The following is a 20,221-nucleotide window of genomic DNA, read 5'->3' as shown; positions in this document are numbered from 1 at the left end:
CAGAAATGACAACCAGAGTATTGACCAATTACTCTGAAGTGAGCGGTGGTCTACATTAAACAGTGGTTATATTTTATGCCACAACACGAGTTTAGCAGAAACTACCAAAATAGGCAGAGGTTGATCTTTGAAGATCTTTAAATTGAATTCAGCACTTTTGACTCACCTCAGTAAAACTGAAGAAGAAACCTATGCCTCCTACATATCTCAACACTTCTCCAGCATATTCTTCCAATAGCGGTGCACACGGGCTGCAACTATGGGACACAAAGCAGCTCTGAAACAAACAAAAATATGTACAAAAGTATTAAACAAGTGACGTTTCTCAGGTCAAGACAATTGACTGGGACACTGATGCAATGTAAACGACTGAATTCCATATTAAAAAGCAATCCATTTAAGAAATAGTAGCAAAAGAGAAAGCCTACAGTCTACTACAATGAGCTAACAGCAATTAAAGCCAGCTTAGCGGTGACACAGGCCATGAACCGGACTGGTGAGATGGCAAACCTGTGATCCTGGCAACATTTTATCAGAAACAAACTGTCTGGAATGTGCTACATTTCGGAGAAAATGTTAAAAGTTATGCAACTCCTTAAGGTGCACCAGGTCGACAGGTTAAATACTTGAAGTATTGATTATGTATATTTAATGCCATACGAGGGCATCAAATTGCTTCATTGTTTTCTCAACGGCCCTGCAAAGACTATCTGACCTCAGTCTGTAAAAGTGAACTGTGAACTTAGAACAGAGACAACGACACCCATGCTGTGATCAAGATTGCAAAATAACCTATCCTTCCTAAACTACAACAGAGACAGGAGAGGGCTATTTCAGTACATGTGATTCTGAAATGCTAATCAGTATGAAACATTAGTGATGTGAAACAGTAGGGCTGCAGCAAGGCAATGACATCCTAATTTTTTAGGTTGAACGTGCAAGTGCTTTGACTTTTTGTTAGTATTATGGGCTTTTAACCACGCCCACCTCACAACCATCACTTTCACTCATTCGTTGGCTTGCCTTTCAAAAATCCTTTGTTATCATTGGCAAATGCTTTACGTTTGTCCCTTCTTGGGGTGGGTTTTTTACCGCCTTGGCCATCGACCCTGTTGCCTAGATAATTGCAAGATTTCCAATATATTTGACTGCGAACAAACTTCTTTTTATTTGTGTCCTTCCTTCGTCCTCATGGCGACCGTGACACTTTGAATCAGCTCGCTTATGTCAACTTTTTTACTTTTCATTTTCAATGTATTATGGCAAGAAAAGTCCAGTTAGGACTTTACAATGCTAATAGCTCTAACTCGAGCAAACGTGAGACTCATTGCATTGCAAATCCTGGTCATTCTTTGTGTTTGAGAAAAGTAGCACATACACTACTGCCTCGAGCACTAGATCACTTTAACTTAGCAGCCAATGTACTCACTTTACACACTTGACCCAAGGGCAGCCAGGTCAGGCAGTCTATGCTTAGCTCTGGAGACAGATTGACAAAGACATACTCAAAAAAACCTTTTTGCTTACTTTCCAGTGCAAAATAAGACTTGCAGTGGAAATTAAACGAGGAAAAATAAATTTTGTGCTGGTTAGCGTCACTTTTGTAATGCTAACCCAGTGCAAAATATTTGTAAATCTCCCCTTATGTATTTTATTAACTGTATTAATACATTATTTTCTTTTGTTAGCATAGCTAGGCTTGTAGAGCTCATATTTGCAGCCATGTAAAAGTGATGAATCACTGTTCTCTCTACAGTGAAATTTTCCTCTAGGTTCTGTTCTCATGAAATGCTTTGCCAGTAGTAAAAGGTTCTTTGTTCAATTATACAGAGACTTGTAGTTAAATGACCTTGGTTCCGGAACATTTAGGCCTGTTTCAACAAATGCAGACTCACATGGGACTGAGACAGGTCCATTGTACACTCTGGGAAGAAACTGGATTGATACAAGTGAGAGTAAATTGTAATTGACTGTCTGGATTCACACAGAAAGAGGAGAAGAACCCAGACGAAACCTGAGAAAATACCGGATTGTTGCAACCTGATATTTTATTGAATTTTGATTGGATGCCTTCTGTGTTTGATGTGAGGCCATTGAACTGACAAATCAGTTCTAATTGTGTGCTTTACTATAGAAATTGACTTTGTAAGTTTAAATCAGTCTTCCCTTGGCTCTTGAGCCTGCTGTTCTCTGTGCAGTTCAAGTTTTGCACTTCCCTGATGGTGCTTCTAAAGGACTTTGTTGCTGATCTGATGCTTTGAGGATGAAGAATCCTTGAATGCTGACCCTAGGAGAGGTATAGCTCCCTGCTGATTGTCATACCTCCAGACAGTGGGTATTACCAATTCAGTTTCTTCTCTCTATACATAGATCTCTGTACTAAAAATTGTCCTTCTATTTACTTTCTATTTGAATTTCATATGCTCTCAGGGTTATTAAAAAGCTCCCCCCTTCCCAGGTACTGGAGAGAATACTTTATATATTTAATCCAAGGACCTTTAAGAGAACGAACAAGCAGAAGGCAATCCTTCAAGATCAATCCATTCAGACTAAGTTTTGCCTTGGTCCACAATCTAATCCATGCCAGCAAATGATGGAGAGCTAATATGTCACTAAAGTAACCAACCCCCCAACTCTTCATGACACACAAGGACAGGGTACTTTGAAGGAAAAATTATAACCACTGCAGAAATGTATATCTTAATAACCACTGCAGAAATTAATATCTGAAAATGTCTACCTGCCACATTGCACCAAATGTTGCTTCCATAAGAAACCTAGGACATTCACTTTGCTTGGAAGTTTTTTCACAAAGTTAGACACAAGGCTGAAGATTGTGGCATATGATTTAGTAAGCTCCTCAGTCTTAGCTACCACTAAAGGTTTCCAGTTCATGTTAGAATCTAACAGGACTTCCAAATATGGGAAGGCTTTGACCTTAGAAATGGTGTGACTGCATACGATATGTTTACATCTTAGTCGAGCTAGGCACCAACACCTTCACAAAGGACTTAGGGGCTAATTACGAGGCTGCTGGTCAGGACCACCGCTGCTGTCGTGGTCCGATTGCCACATAAAGACCCTGGCAGTCAGCTTGCCAGGTTTCTGCCAGCACCTCTGGGATCAGTGATTCCCACGGCCTGGCAGTAGTAGAGATCGTAATCCACCAGGGCAGCAGTACATGCAGCGCTGCCTTGAAGATTACGACCTTCTTCTCCACCAACTTTTCCATGGCAGTATCACCGTCATGAAAAGGCTGGCAGAGAACACGTGCAAGGGGCTGCAGGGGGGCCCTTGCACTGCTCATGTACTTGGTATGGGCAGGGCAGGGGTCCCCCTGCCCAGCACCATCACAATGTTCACTGATAGTAAACATCGTAAGGGTGCTGGTGCACCCTGCGGGCTACAGCATTGCTGCCAGCTCGATTACGAGTCTGAGACAATGCTGTAGCATGTTTCTTGCTAGGCCGGAGGGCGGAAACCAAGGTTTCCACCTACCGACCTAGCGGGAAACTCCTAGTAGGTCCCGCGAAGTGGTCGCCACTTTGGGAGTGGCCACCTTGTGGGGAGTTTAGAAGATGGGCTTTCCCATCTACCAAACTCATAATGAGGGCCTTAGTAAAATTGACTGCCAAATAAAGCTTATCCGTGAAGGCTGCACAGTTATTCAAGAGGGTTTGCAGCCCCCTGCCAGTCCTAGCCATCAAGACTGTTTTCCGCATAAAGCAATACAGGGTTAGGCAATCTGCCTTAGGCGTCAGCACAGCCTGTTCAAGACCATTATTATAAAGGGAAAACAAAAAAGGGCCTAATATACAGCCTTGATGGAACTCTCTTCCAACCTTGAAGTGATCAGTGTACATAGACTCACTAAAATACCTGGCTAATGCCAAACTGAAAGCGTGGAGGTTCAGCAGAAAGTAACAAATAAATGGTTTCCACCCCCACCCAAAAAAAGATTACCCACAATCTATCCAAAGCCTATGTAAGATCCACAAAGGCCAGGTGAATAGATTTGAAGGGAGCAACCATATATTTGTTGACAACTAGGTACAGGCTGGGCACTGGTCAGTGATAGACTTCCCTTGTCTGAAACCATATTGCAGTCTTAAAACATGTTATTCTCCCTTGGTTTCAACCCGCCGGCCTAGCGAGAAGCAGGCTACAGCATTGTCTTTGGCTCGTAATCGAGCCAGCGGCAATGTTGTAGCCCGCAGGGTGCACCAGCACCCTTGCATAATTCACTGTCCCAAGTGAATGGCAAGCGCAGGGCTCCCCTCTGGCCCCCTGCACCTGTTCTCCGCCAGCCTTTTCCTGACGGTCCACCCAGCTGGACAGTCTTGCCAACAATACTCACCCAAAAAGCCTTTACGACCGAATCAATTAGGGATAAAGGTCTAACACTGAGGATTGTTCTTATCACCCTTTTTGAGGACAAGAACTATAAATGTAGTAAACCAAGAAAGAGGGGGGCCCTCTCTGATCACTGAGTTTAGGACCTGGGTTAATACTGGGCCCTAAACTATGTCACTAAGGTACAAATTTGGGGTAAGACAAACAGGATTGTGATTACTAAAAACACTATGTGATATGTTGAACCTAGATATCAGTGAGAAAAACAGACAGAAACAAAAATAAAATCTCAAATGTTTTAAAAGTCCTGTCAGTAAAAGTTGCAAAACTGGAGATTTAGCTAACTTGTTCAGAAAGAAGTCTATCCAATTGTTATTTAAAAAATATTATTTAGCTGTATGCCTTCTCTTGAATGTTCCATATGTAATCATTCTGGATCCTACGTGAAAATACCTTAATTACAGCATTGAGAGGGCTCGCACATAAGTGTATATTAAAATCACTAACAATGATTGAATTAGCGAGCCACCCCCTTTTCCAGGTAATAACTCAATAAAGGAACTCAGAAATTGAATGTTAAAGGAATTCTGTGACCCTGATTTTCCCTATAAAAATGCAATACATAAAATGCAGTGGAAATACGAAAAATAATTCTTAATGCTTGTATAACAGATGAGCCAGAATGCAAATTATGATATATAATGAAAGAACAGCAAGGAAGACACTGAGGCAGTGGGTTGAAAATTTGTAAACACAATTCCATGAATTTTAGACTAAGGTGAAAGGAGAATTCACTGTGTCACTGTAAAGTTGTTGAAAGCGACAGCGCACCAGAGCTCCAAAAGATGCAGAGAATCACAAGAACACATTGCCAAATACAAAGTGCCCTTCACATCAGCTCTAAATATGAAGGTGCAGAAAGCAGAACTTCAAGTGTATTACCAGTACTTAGGTGGAAGGTACAAAAATTATTAATGTGCGCTTGGATTTCAAGTGTCAGGCAAAGTGGAGTACTCCAGAAATCCCCACGTCAGAAGCCAAACTATAACTCCCACAATGAACCCTTTTCCTTTAAAGGACAGGTGCTATGAATCCATCTCTCAACAGATTTTTAGCGATGTGTCAAACACATACTTCCATCCAGTGCCTGGAATCACAGCTTGTTGCATTGAAGCACAAACACCTTTCCCTGCTCAGTAATTATATTTTCCGAAATAAGGCGGCTGACTGAAAGGAGAATACTGTTTTTATGTCTGCAAGAAAAACTCATTGCAAACAAACTGAAGTGTATTTTACCCAGCAGGTGTGGCGTGTACAGATCGAGCCCTGGAGCTGCACCTTAGGCATTAGTGTGTCCCAATCCTGTCACGACCCAGCTGTGGAATTCGATATGTGCACTTAAATTACTTTTATACAGCCAAAAGAAAGGAAACATCTGCCTTTCAACAGTAATTTCATAGCTATGAGGCCAAAACCAAAATGCCAGGTTGAAAATATTGAGATGTTGATGCAACAACAGTACTACTGACGTTTCTAACATTAGGACGAAAGGAAACATCTTATCTTATCTTAAGTGGGTTATTTAAGTACAAGGTACAACAGGATAGCTAATTGTGGTGCAGAGCTAAAGGCACCATTATAATATAAAAGGTGTGTGTTGGGATGGAAAGGTCCTCTGCATGGTTAAAGGAGTGTACCCCTGCCCTGAATGCCCTACTGTATTGTTGTGTGGATCCCTAAAGCTGATTTTTTTTCATAGGTAAACACAGACCATGGATGTGTGCCATGACATCAGGTAGATGTGGAGTGCTGCACAGCAAATGAGTAGAAGGAGTAGTGACTCAGCACTGGATTTATGTGTGCTTTGATAGGGTACAGTGCATTGACAGAGCAGTACTGTGCAGTATATGTGTGGTTAGTGCATGTATCCAGTCTATGTGTGCCTGTTGAGAACACATCACATGAGAGACGTAGTTTTGTGCAGTGCATGCAACATAAATTCATGTGCTGGGTGTATGTGTGCTTACTGGAAGCTTTGAAATGTGTACAGCATGCACATGGTGACTGCATGTGCTGGCAGTGTTGGCAAATGGCACTCCCTGGTACAATACAAAAAAGATACAGTACGGAACAATGCGCACTGACTGTACGCATGCACTGAATATATGTGCTACTCACAAGTACCTCATCTTCCTGCAGTGCAGGATGTGCCCTGGCAAAGCCGAGGCAAAGGGCGGGGCAAAGGGAAGGCTTGTTTGCTCCAGGTCAAGGCCAGGCCCCATCTCTAACATCTTCTTAATTTCTGTAGTTCGCATAAGATCTTGTAATGTACAACTGCAGGCACACTTACATTCAGTGTACATCGTAGCACACTTTCTGACCAGCATTGTTACCTCAATGCAGCCATTACAGATGCAGGATTGTGGGTATCCTTTTAGGAAGCCCAGGATTGCCTGAGAAAAACATGAGGAGTAGAGGAATCCCCACACACAGATCTGTGTATTGCTGCATTCCTGCGAGTTGGGTGGGAAAAAAAGTGGAGGATGGAATTCTCCTTTTACACTTTAAAAGTTTGCTCGTTGATTCAGGGATAGATCAAAAGGAAGGGGCCTGGACACATCTCAGAAAAGAGATGGGGCTCATAGGGGAATCATAAACAGTAGGGCTGGGAGCCCAGGATTAATATTTTGATGCACATATCACGTTACCTGACATCCAGGTGTGAACTCTGTCCCATAACACAGTTCATGAGATTGCCCAATCAGCTTCGAAGTCTTCCTTCCTGTGACAGAAAGCCTTACAAGAGGAAAGAATAAAAGGAAAGGCATACACCTCAAAAGAAGCTGATTCCCAACATAAACCTCAAAAGACTTAGACCCTAAATCATACTTTGGTGTCTAGATATGGACTATAAGAAGGGAAAGTCCTGGCCCAAAGTGGTTAAGCAGTGGCCCACCTCTGTCAGAATTATAGAGATATTGGTGATTTCCTCCCAACCCCATATGCTAAGACGAGTCACCGTAGTAAAAGCAATCACACAAGAAGAGACTGTGCCCACAACATGAGCAATGCAGCAACTCCCTATGACAGGAGAGGCTGTCGGTATCCCTGTGGCCAAGAGTTTGAGTTACTGCCTGGATGGGAGGATTACTGCTATGACTGACAAGTTAAGCCGACACAATGTGATCTGCATCTAACGGATTACCTGAGGACCGAAAGCACACTCACTGGGGCTCCAGTTAGGATCCAGATGATCAAACCCCCAACCCCCGCTAGAGGAAAGTGACTTACCTCATGTTTGTCAAGCAGGAGCAACTCCAATCACTGGAACAATTGGAGTTGCTCAAAGGAGAGAGTTTGCAGCTGCTAAACAGTATAAGGACTAGGTGCGCATTCGGAGAGAGTAAGGTGAGAACTGGGCTCTTGGAGCCCAGGGGGACTCGATGCCAGCTGTACTGCAGCACCATAGACACTTTTGCCTAACTACTAAGGATCCAAAGAGGAGCTGTTGAGTGCAGTCTACTAGTAAGCATTTCCTGGATGCAGCTACAAATGAAGAAAGTGGGTGGGGGAGGGATTTGACTGACAACTAGTGTCCTAACCGCAGGGGGATTGTGTTATTGTTCATGAATGTTTGTATTCCTCTACACGTGTAGATTTAAAAATAAATGTAGGTATTTGACTGGTCATTGATTTTTTGTGAGTACTATGTGCACTTTGAGTTAGGAGTCATGTTCACTTACCTGTATCTACACTTTGCCCAGAAGAGGCCTTTGACTGCTCCTCCACGGCTACCACTATGAGTCAAATACAGAAGGGCAGATGGTCCAGTTGATCAGGATCCCTAGTAAGTCGGGCCCAAGGATATCAGGAGTAAAGGCCTCAATCACCACAGATGCAGCTCATATACCCTGCATGTCTTGTGCCCTCTGCAATCTATCTTTGGGTGATTTTAGACTAACATGTAGCTAGGAAATCAATGATCTGAGAAACCAACAGAAAACATCTTATATGCTCTAAGGATGTCAAAGACCATGAGTGGGTAATGTGACCAAGTAAGTCCTGTCTAGTACCGCTCCTGCCCAAACAGGAACATCTATGGGTCTCATCTACTGGACAAACATATTGTTTGGATGAGTATTTAGTAAAAAGCAAGTAGACTGCTTTTTTTTTTTTAAACACACATAAGGTCACATTCTTATTGCTCCCTAGATGACAAGAAAGAGACAACTGGTTACAAACGTGGGATCTTCCTCTTCACCATAATTATACATGTTTACATCAGGCCAGATGAAGTGACTTATTTCTACACTGACATTGCTCCCGAGATCTGTATCATCTTTTTCATACAGTTTCACCAACATTTGTTTAACTAAGTGTTGCACTCTGCGTGACTCAAAAACAGATGATAAAAGAAAACTCAACAAAATGACCATCTATTCAGAAACTGCACAACACTGCGGCATGAAACTTTTTTAGCAAGTTCATTAAATGCCCTATCTGTGATGGAAATATCCATAGCAAGACTTAGCCGGTATTGTCTCATGCATGACCAAGTTGTCATGTTGGTAAGTCAAAAAACACAAAGTATTTCCGGTCTTGATGTAGTAAAGAGACAAACCATTTTGAATATTCATGGTAATTTCATCTGGCTTTGTGAAGTATTGTAAAAATGGGTGAGTTATTGGCGTGACATGAAAGTGATGCATTGTCAAAGCAGGGTAAAAAGAGGTATGATCTGTAGGATTAATTTGTTACTCGATATAATCAAATCGCCTATGACAGAAACTCGGTGGTTGGCGACTGGGGTGAGCCCTGGTCAAACAGCAACCACGATCTGTGTTGGGGTGAGGCACAAGCCAACCCTAAATTAAACTGCGCTCAATCTTCTGGGATCTTGCCACAGAGAAGTCAAGCTTAATTCGGAATTAATTGTGTAAAGTATTAGTGCAACATTTCAAACAGTAATAAAGTGGAAACACCACACACAAAAGCGTCTCATGCCAGATTAGACAGAGAAAATTTTCATAAATAAAACAGGACAAAAATAACAAAAGTCCAATTAATAACACCAGAGATATACAAGTTTAAAGTTTTCAGTGAAAAATGCTCTAAAAGAACAAAGCGCAAACTGTGGATACCTGATTGTACCGGAGCGGGACAAATTCAAAAGTTCAGACTGAGCACAATGGAGTATGGGCCAACTACAGGGACCCAGTTTGGTTCACTAAACAAAGTACCTTAAATCCAGGTGTGCGGAGCTTTGCGAGAGTCCGCACCGAAGATGGGTCGCGCAGCCAAAGCAATGCTTCGGTTCTGAGATGCAACGAGGTTGGGATGCGAAGTCCTGCGTTGTTGTCCAGGCTGCTGTCAAGGAGGGATGCAAGGGCTTGTACTGAGGATGCACCGTGCACAGGGTGGCTGAGGTGGCAGGCTGGAATTTACGTCTTTGTGATGGGGAAGATCCATGCATCAGTGATGTGTCAGTTCTGCTGTGGATTGTGCCATATTGCAGGGAAGATGCATCAGTCCTGTGAATCCAGAGGTTGGCAGTACACATAAGGCCCTCTTCCAAGGGTCCAGGACCGGGGTGTGACCACCACTTGGCAGAGTAGATTCACAGATGGCAGAGTCCAGGTGCTGGGGTCAAGGTTATTGCAGTCTTATGACCCTAAGGTTCAAGTCAGAAGGCCAACCAGCTAGACCTTGGAGTCACTCTGGGGCCCTGGGTTCACCAGATGCAGGTCTAGTCCACTTACCCAGGCAAGAGGACAGCAGTCCTTCGAACAGAAGTCCTGCAGAGTGGCAGTCCTTTCAGCAGCAAAGTAGTCCTTCTTCCTGGCAGAATATTCAAAGGTCCAAACGTGTAAAGAAGAGTTTGTGCCTGGGGACAATATTAATATCTAGGCCAACCTTTGATTTGGGAGAAGTTTCTACAGGTTTCCCTTTAAAGTGCACAGGTTTTGTGCCTTCCCTGCTCTGGCTCCGGACTAACTACCAAGCACCCTTTGTGTGGAGGCAGGATACAGCCTATTCAAGTATAAGTAGAGCTGTGCTCAACTCCACCCTCCTATCCTACCAATGATGGTCCATCCGGGCACACCTAAGCTCTCTATTCTGTGTGGCTGGCTATGAGGAATACATCAATCCCAACTTTCAGCTACATCCAGATATGTGACCCAGGGAGAGGCTAAATTAACTAAATGGCTAAGGGAAAAAAATGTAAACTTTTTAAAAGTTACATTTTCAAAACTGTAATTTAAAATACGACTTTACCATGAAAGAGGATTTTTCCAAAGACACCAACATGAACTGATTATCTGCTCCAGTTTGGGAAATATCACAAATTAAATGTAGTAAGGTAACTCTAATGTTATCCTGTGAGAGAGGTAGGTCTTGTAGTAGTGAAAAGAAAACAAATGTAAGAGTTTTTCACTACAAGGACATGTATAACTTAAAAGTATATGCCCCACTTTTTAAATACACTCCACCCTGCCCTCTGAGCTATCCAGGGCCTACTCGAGAGGTAACTTAGATAAACTAAAAAGGAAAGCTTGGAATTAGCAAAAGGTTTATTTTTCCGGGTCGACATGGCATTTCAAAACTGCAATCTCAGGCTGCAATGGCAGGCCTGAGACATGTTTAAAGGGCTGCTAAGATAGGTGGCACAATCAGTGCTGCAGGCTCACTAGTAGCATTTAATTGACAGGCCCTGGGCACAAGTAGTGTCACTTTGCTAGTTGGGTCTAACCTAGTTCTACTATGTTTTAAGGAGAGAGCATAAGCACTTTAGCACTGGTCAGCAATAGTGAAATATGCAGATTTCGAAAGCCAGCAAAAACAAAGTTAGAAAAACAGGAAGTTTGAAGGCAAAATTTTAGGGGGAAACCAGGCTAAGGATGCCAGGTCTAACAATCTGTATATTTGCTTTTTGATAGTACCACAGCCATAACCCAATGATATTTGGCATATCAGGTACTTGTAAAGCTAACATTTGAGGCCAGGACTTTTGGTGGCATCGCGTAGGACATGACACAGTAAACTCGAAGTCTGTAATACATTTTCACTATGTGAAAAAAGGGACACACTTTTGTGCCTTTGAATGGCTCTAATGTTTTTTTTCTAATCTGAATGCTTCCACAGTTCCAAAAAGGTATTGATTCTGTTCTCAAAGGCGGGATTAAAGTGAAGGCTGAAGACAAGATTTTTACTCGATATTTAGGAGAATTTTGTAAATGAGCCATTTAATTAAAAAACAATTTATCGTATGCATTAAGAGGATAAAATGTCATTCAACAAACACTCCTGGATTTCGAAAGTAAGGTGTTGGTTCTGGGTATGGACACCAGCTTGCCATATCCCTAGCACTTGTGTACAGAAGGTAACCTCAGAATAGGTTACTTTACACTGACAATATCAGTACTACCTTTTAGTATAGGTCTGTAACAAAATGTCTTATTCGATGAGCAAGCCAATACAGTACAGTATCATCTGATGAGAGAACTAGTAAAACATGGGCTCCACCTGAACAAATACTACCCTGTAACACCACAGGATGGCAGTTGGCACTGGCTGTTTCCTAATAATCATCTATTACATTAGAAAATAGAACTCATGGAGTCATTTGACACTGAAAAATGTACAGCATAAATTCCAGAATGAACCTTTGATGGCCAAGTGCTGTGATGGCCAGGGAGCAAGGGTGTATATATTAGGGACAATGGGGGGAGGGGGGACAACAGCCTGCACAGACAGTGCTGATAACCTCATATGCCACAAAAGTCACAAGAAAAAAGGATACAATTAAAACCAATTTGAATTTCCATGAAGTAAAAAAAAAATTAAAGAATGCCCATAGAGCTGACAAACACAGTAAAGTATTCCTTAACAACATTTGAAAATAAAATAAAGAAGGAATCTTTTTGCCCCCCCTTCACACACAGGTGAAGCGTGTCAGTTTTTTTCTCATAAAAGTATCATGAAAGCATAAGGATGTTCTTTCAAACTATGTTACATAGAAAAGACCTAAGTAAAAAGAGCAGTGGGTAGCTTTACAAAAAACATTGACTGTTCGGCTGATTAGCAAATATCCTGTTATACAAAAGAATGGAGTGTGAGATTTAACATTTCCACTGGACTAACTTATCATGAGCATGTTACCTACCATTAATTCCCAAGCTCTACTTCAGAAGTCATTACATCATGGGAGTTACAGTGGGAGTCATTACATCGCAGGTAAATGTTTAATATTTTACCTCAAAGGTTAGTTAATTTTTAAAGTTTACCTACTTGAACATTACAAAATGTATATATGTATGTATACGTTAGAGTATACACACATGGAAATACATATGCACACTTTAATATATGTGTGTGTGTATGTGTACACACGTGTTTGAGTGTCGGCATATTTAATATATACTAAATTCTATATTCATTTTTAAATAAATGTAGAGACTTATTTCAAATTGGTTTAATGTTTGCTATTTAATTTTAAGTAATCAATATTTAAAGTACACTGAAATAAAAAGAAACATTAATACATTTTAATAAATAACAGCATTGCATGTATTATATGGTTTCACTTTTTCTAGGTTTAGCGCTGAATTTTGAAATGGTAAATATGTAATCCTAAGAGCACAGAGTTGGGTATTTTTGTGGGAAGAAATGACTTTTTAGGGTTCAGGTTTAAGGGTTGGGAGGTGGGTTGTGTTTAGGAGTAGTAAAGAGGTTTTATGGTTCAGGGAAGCTAGTATTTAGGTTGTAGCTAGGACAGTTTTTTTTTTTTTTTTTTTTTAAGAGTTCAGCAATGGATAGGTTAAAACTGCATTATATTAAATAAAATACATTAACCATTTAAATTTCAATTAACATAGTGTGTTTAGAATTTTTAAAAAAAATACATTTAAATAATTACATACATTTTTTAGAATTAAAATATATCAACATACCTGGGAAGTAAAGGCACTTCTAATTTTGGAAACCACAATACAAAGGTACTTGTGATGACCTACCACAATTTAATTACTCCAGATGTAAATGTTGGAGAAATAAGAGCAGATATTTGTATAATATAACCTCAGAGTTCAAACAGGTCAGACATTTACATGTCTGACCTTTTGATGGAGGCCACCCAAAACCAACCATTACAGAAATTCACTTTGTAAGTAAGGTTACTTTTACGGATATGTGAATAGGTTCAATTTGGATTTAACATATATATATGTACACAATGTAAGTATTCTAAAAAAAAAAAAAAAGCCATGGATATTTTCTTCACCAGACACTCTTAGATTACAACTTTGTAGTGTTAGATGTCTTACCCTATCGCACCACAAAGCTAATATCCTGGATATGTTGTCCAAGGACAAGAAAGCATTCCTATCTTACCCAATTTCCATTCTTCGAAATCTTTAGAATTATTTTACAGTTCAAAAGTCATGTTTTCTCCCCCAAACAATATCCGAATCAAGCAGTCACATCAACTTCCAACATCTCTAAACATTGTTAGGTTCAATTTAATTTATCATAAATGTCATGGACACCCTTAAGTCATGTAACACCCTTTGCTTCTTAAGCTCGATTGCTGTCCTCTGTTGCACACGGAGCCTTCACTACTTTTATTTTATACTGGTGAGCTCTAGTGATATGACTTCTCATGCATAATAAAATGTGTAACACACAAACTGGTTATGAGCTCTGATTGTGTACCTTTACCATTTACTTTAGTTTAGGATGCCTTCTCCGCTGATAAGTGGAATGTCCAGATTTCAGTTATGAGGATGCAGGATATTTAAAGTCCCATAGTGAGTGAATGTATTGTTTAATTAAATGTAAGTATTACAGCCCAACATTATTTCCAACATAAAAAGGTCCATTAGTGACACCTATGTTAGTCCCCATGCAACCATCTCCCAATCTTTAGCTACTGTGGTTATGGCTCCCTGCACTGTATAATAACCGAAACATTCTTTAAGATATAGCTTGATACTAACTGGCAGTCCATGTCTGAGGATGTTTACTATTGGTTTCTCATGTTTTAAACTACAAAAAAATGTATTTACCCTAGCCAAAATAGATTTAGTGAACTCATCTACCTAAGGAGCAGATGTTTATTTTTCTGAATTAATTTCCTCTGGTATCACATGATTTTTTGCATTTCATTATAAATATCAATTTAGAGAGCGAGTACTTACAGCACTGCATGTGTCATTTGGCACAGTCACGTATCCACAGCAGTCCAGATTTCTCTCCACATCTTGTCTTGCATTTTCTGTGTGATTCCATCCCACTTCTAAAAGATTATGCTAGGAAGAGCAAACAAGTAGGAACAGCATGAACAGTATCTTAAAGATTGTGTTAGAATAATAAGCACAATACTGTGGTAAGATTTGAATGACATACAGCTTCACTTGCTGCAAAGTTTAATAAACTGTGTTTAGCAATTCAAAAGGTTCCCTTCTGAATTTGTTTGCTAAACTACATCAACACTGTCTACCGCAGGAGTGCAATCGTTCATCTACAAGTATATATAATCATATGTAGTATGTCACATAAATGGTCACCTTTAATATTCAAGGTCACCCAAACAGATTTGACAAGGCAGGATCACAGGGATGAAGAGCCAAAAATCAAATTACTCAATCATCAATTTCATGATGTCCAGACATTAGCTCAAGAGAGCACTTATATTTTTGGACAAGAGATGATACCTATTGGGCAACAATATTTATTACCACAAGAGGACCAGTAAGTAAATTCACTTTTAAAATGGATTATCCTACAGTGCAAAGGTTAGTGTCCAAAAAGAGAAGGCTGACAGTGTGCTCAATATTAACCATGCACCTCAACCTCACAATGTCCAAAGTGAATATCAGTAAAAATACATTAATAGGGCCTTGATCGATCAAGTCAATATTCCAAAAACAATATTGTAACTTCTAAAGCAGTATGAGGTCATGAGGAAGCTTTATTTGCTTGCAGGATAAGAAGGGTTTAATGAATGAAAGCTAGCTATGCATTCTTTCAAGCAAATTTTCAGAAAAAGAGGTGTCCAAAGAAAGCTATTTAAAGGTATTAGCTAGAATAGTATCACCATACACAGAGTGGTAATAGGCACTACCATAGGCTCACAATTGACTGAAGGTCTTTAAATTAAAACAACCATAGCTCTCACTCAGGAGGAAATTTAAAATGAAAATAATCATCAATGGTTGCTGGTGCTCCTAGATACCTGCTATACAAATCTTTCTAGGTTGGCTCCAGGAGGTCCTGTTTCTGAGAACTAACAGTCTTTTCAGAGTTGTGTAAATTATTTCTCAAAATACCTTGGAAGAATGCATGTAACAATTATTCTTCAAACCACAGGACAAGAACACTGTCTTTGCCACTCCAGAATTATTGACTCCATATTCAGTTTAAGTTAGCCATCAAGTAAAGACTGTCACCAATAAAACTAAATCCAGAATTGGATTTGTCTAGAATCAGAAAAGATTGAGACTAACAGATTTGGAAAAACTTATTTTGAATAAAAGGTTTGTTAACCTTAAAACATTTATATAAACTATGGTACTTGCAGAACGTTGTCAAAATTCAGCCAGAGACAGTAGCTTGGCAGAGGTGTACGGCACTCTTTCACAAGCCCATCATTGTGGTTATAGATGGAACTATGCCAAACACAGATAAAGAATATATATAGCAGAAAGGAACTGTATCAAATGTAGACGTTTCTGCTATTTTTTTCTATGGACACAAAGTACAATGCATTGACCAAGCCCCAAGAAAGAGTAAACCATACAGAATTGGAGCTTATTTTAAATAGAAAAGGCTCTAAATTGCCTGTGATTATGCCCATTTACATATGGCTATTTTTCTCTTGCACTTGCCCAGTGCAGATAATGTGATTGTTCAGAATTATGTGTTCCAGAACTGGGTAGCATATTTGCTATTATGTGAATTACTGATTTCTTTTTTCTCTTTATAATAACCCCATTTTGTCTTTTAACCATAATTTGGCATAATTCATCACTATGGTAAAAGAGACAGCTTGATTTCTGTGCCCTTGAATTTGACAAATACTTGAATTTAAATGGAAATGAGAATAAAAGACGTAAGGGGAAGAACTGCAAAGCGTTCCTGAGTGATGAGCTGGATCCTACATCAGAAACAAGCTGCATGGCATTCTCATTCTTTTTAAGTAACACTGAGGCACCACCTTACCCAGTGCCACCAGAGTGGTTAACCTTGCCTACCACAAACGGCTGGGATGCAAACAGTGAGGTAGTCTCTACAGCACAATCAACATACCTTGTGCCAGTCAGTGCAGTGAAGTCATTCTACAGCAGAGCTTTCCCAAGTTACCATGGAGAAGTTTACATTTTGTATGAACACTTTCATATCAAAGAGAACTATCCAAAGTTGAGAGGCTAAGTTGTGGGTTTTATAGTACAAGAGCAAAGAACAGAACTGGGATAAGGCACCCACATATTTTTTTTTCCATTCAATTTACATATTCAAATTCGAGAGGTAGAGACAGTCCCAATAACAAAATGTTGGGCATGAACTGGAATGTGTACATGATGTTGGAGATGTGTAAAAGAGACCGAAAGGGTATGCTCACATATCTTATAAGTCCCTCACACCTTCACTCCATTTAGCAATGTGGCCAAATGTCAGTGAAGAATTAGCCAGGTAGGCATGAGCTGGCATCAAGTCCACTAGCATTATCACAGATTGTTATAGAAATTAGATAGTGTTGTTATTTTTTGTTTAACTACACGGAAAGGAATACAGCAAATTGGTGCTACAGTGCGAGAAACAAAAGGAAACAAATCACAATTATGACTTTGTAAGCCTTTGCTCCACTTTAGGACAGTCTACAAGTCCAGCTCTTGCAGACAAATGCAGCCTCCATCCATCAGCAATGAGTTGCTTTTGTACTTGCATTGGCTCTAGTGCACTACTGTGCTATCAGGAAAGTTAGCCATATTATCTTTTGTTTTAGAACACGTATTTATTTAAGATAGCCTTGAAATAGAAAAAAGGAACAGCAAAGGGCTTTAGAGTTTTGTTTTTGTAGAAAAGGGAAAATATTTAAACAAGATTCTTTACACAAACCTACCACACACCTCTGCTCAGCTGGACTCCTACTTGCACACTCCACAAACAGCATCAGATCTGGTGATCACCCTTTCCCTACCTCGCTCCAAAAGCCAGGAACAATCTGCCCCTGAACATCAAAGCCGCCTCCTCAGTTCTTGAATTCCACTGGAAACTTAAAACCTGACTCTTCACCTAAGCCTGACCCTGGGTCGGCCCATATCTGTGCCAGGATACCCTCCTGGGAGTGTTTTGCCATAAAAAAAAAAATCACATAATGTAACAGTAGTAGAGCCAGTAGAACTACTTTTTGGGGCAGGGGTAAAGTACACTTAACTTGTACAATTAAATAAAATATATTTATTAAAACAGGATTACGTTAGGCGGAGTCTAACATATTAAGATGCGATCAAATGAGCAGTAAAGACACCTAACAATTACTGCAATTTACCAAAATGTCCAAAACATTATCTCAGTAAAGTTGCATATATTGTGCTCCTTGACGCCTTCAAGGCTGGCCAAAGCATCACATCTGTGCAATATTACAGCACGTATGCAGTCAATGAAAGTGAAACGCATTTGTCCTAAACACCTGGGGCCATTTTACAAAAAGTGCTCAGTTTGCACCAGCTTTGTGCACCCTTGGGGCACTTAGGTATTACAGAAGGCCCCGCAGATGCTAGCACCAGCATTACCATAAGAGGATTTCCTAATTTGCATGGCGGCCTGGCTCCCTGTAAATGAGGAAATCACTTTGAATCTGCACCCGTACCAACATAGGCGAAGAGGCAAACGTATCCTCAGGAGAGAAACTGACAGTGAGCCATAAAAAAGGTGGTGCACTGTTAGTGTGCCTCTTTAAAGCAACCCTCTCAAAGGGGGGTGATGGGGGTCCGTGGACCCTCCAGACACCGCCCTGCAGGTGGGTGCAGTCACTGACTGCACCCATTTGCAAGGGGCTCACTCTCCCCTCTTGGAAGTGCAGGTGGGTGCCATTGCACAGTGAACCAATGAGTGACTGCTTAAAGCAGCCACTCCTGCTTTCACTTGAATGCATTGCCCGAAGGCATCGCAAGTTCGCAGCTGCCCAGGGGGCAGCACATTCAGCATAATAAGGCGCTCTTTCCCTGTTTGTGCCTGGTGCACCGTGACGCCAACAGGTGAAGTGTGTCCTTTGTGTAAAATGGCGCCTAGTCTATTATACCTCCAATTAACAATCTTGTATGCCACATTTCACACTTTTGCATAAATTGCACAGTGAAATGCAGGCAGAATTCCCAAATAGACAGGTGCTGCTGCTGTGTGCTCCACCCGGATACTTATATCAAGCTCTGAAGAGGGTAGTCTGCAGTAAAACCATGCCCACCAGTTAATCACGTTTTAGAAGGAACATCTTTTGAATCAGTAATGGACTGAACACAGATTTAAAAAGTTCGATTGTTCCAGAAGGGGAGAAGGTTGTGGCTAACTTAGGTTTCATATTTTCTGCATTTCTTCAGCACATTTGTAAGGGAGTCAAAACTAGATTCGAAAGAGGACGCCGTATGATTCTTCACTAGTCATACTGGTTAGAATATTCTCATATTTATATACAAAGGAAGAAATAACTTGTTTATTTGTATACTGATACTTAGAATAGAAGTAAGAGCGCAAGTAAAGACATGCAACTATTTGTAATTTCTGCAAGTTTTTTCAATTTGGAGAGCAATGTTATTTAGAGGGCTGATTTAAGGTTCCTGAATAGCGAGTATATTAACCTGGTTTGTGACCTTGGATTCTATTGGCAATATTGAGCCAGAACCATTTAATTTTGTAATTATTAGGAATGGATGGGTTCTTAAAAAGTATCTAATCAACATTTACGACATCAAAACCTCTGGAATGAAATCTTTTCCTAGATAGCTATTGAGTTTTCGTCACTAGAAAAGGGTTTTTTGACTACTGATGCCTGATTTTTGCAAAAGGTCTGGTTTAACTGTATCATACATACTACTGACTGAAGGTCGAGAAATATGCCTCAAAACGGCATACTAAAGGAGACACCGAAAGGTAAGAAGGTAAGCATCAGGCATTTTAAATAGGTAGTCAGGCACTGAGGCATGACAGTAGGCATTTCAATAAGCATCTTATTTTGAAAGTTTACAGGATCAGGACCTAAAGAACCGGGTACAGCCTTTGGAGACAATAAATAACCCGAAGCCTTCAATTTCGTGGGAAGCAAGCAACCAATGCAGACTCGGGAAAGTTAGATACCATGACAACCACGTTGTTTTTAAAGCATATTTCAGGTTCTATGTCATATACTTTCACAAAGCAATGAGACTCCAATAATTGTTTTTCCTTTACAAGATAAGGAGTTATTTGAGTTTTTAACAGGGAACACCGGCATCATGGAATTCATCCATCCATGTATATGAAAGTAGGTGGCGTGCTGAACAGACGTGGGGAGTAAGGTGAATTATATAAATGAGGAACAAAGCACGCAAGTACAGAAAAGAAATCTGAGCAGCCCAAGCCCTGAAAAGAGTGTAGTCCGTATTCTCACTACTGAGTGCTACTAAACTCTCAGGTTTGAAAACAAGAGAAAAAGTATTTGAAGATTTAGTCAATGTTATCATATAGCATGTTCCATTTATTAATATAACCTTTGTTTACCTGTTGATCCTTGGTCAGTGCCAGACATGCACAAGAAACGGAGAACTGAAGGATGAACACCAAGAAGAGAATGATCATGTACTGTTTGAAGGATGGTTAAGGACTAATATTCGTA

At 40.3% G+C, this 20,221-nt stretch overlaps 1 protein-coding gene across 1 annotated transcript in view; it reads right to left on the bottom strand.

Moving 5' to 3' along the window:
• Positions 1 to 20,221, bottom strand: part of TSPAN13 (tetraspanin 13) — an 84,474-nt gene that overhangs the window by 7,546 nt on the left and 56,707 nt on the right. Inside the window, exons 3-5 of the mRNA XM_069211811.1 lie at positions 20,107 to 20,187; positions 14,550 to 14,660; positions 167 to 277 (exon numbers count right to left, since the gene is read on the bottom strand). Of these exons, the coding sequence (XP_069067912.1) occupies positions 167 to 277; positions 14,550 to 14,660; positions 20,107 to 20,187 (303 nt within the window). The remainder of the gene's footprint in view (positions 1 to 166; positions 278 to 14,549; positions 14,661 to 20,106; positions 20,188 to 20,221) is intronic.

Source organism: Pleurodeles waltl, chromosome 10 (genome assembly GCF_031143425.1).
Source record: "Pleurodeles waltl isolate 20211129_DDA chromosome 10, aPleWal1.hap1.20221129, whole genome shotgun sequence".
Taxonomy (NCBI): domain Eukaryota; kingdom Metazoa; phylum Chordata; class Amphibia; order Caudata; family Salamandridae; genus Pleurodeles; species Pleurodeles waltl.
The sequence above is the reverse complement of the archived record's forward strand: the minus strand, read 5'-3'. Positions and strand labels throughout refer to the sequence as shown.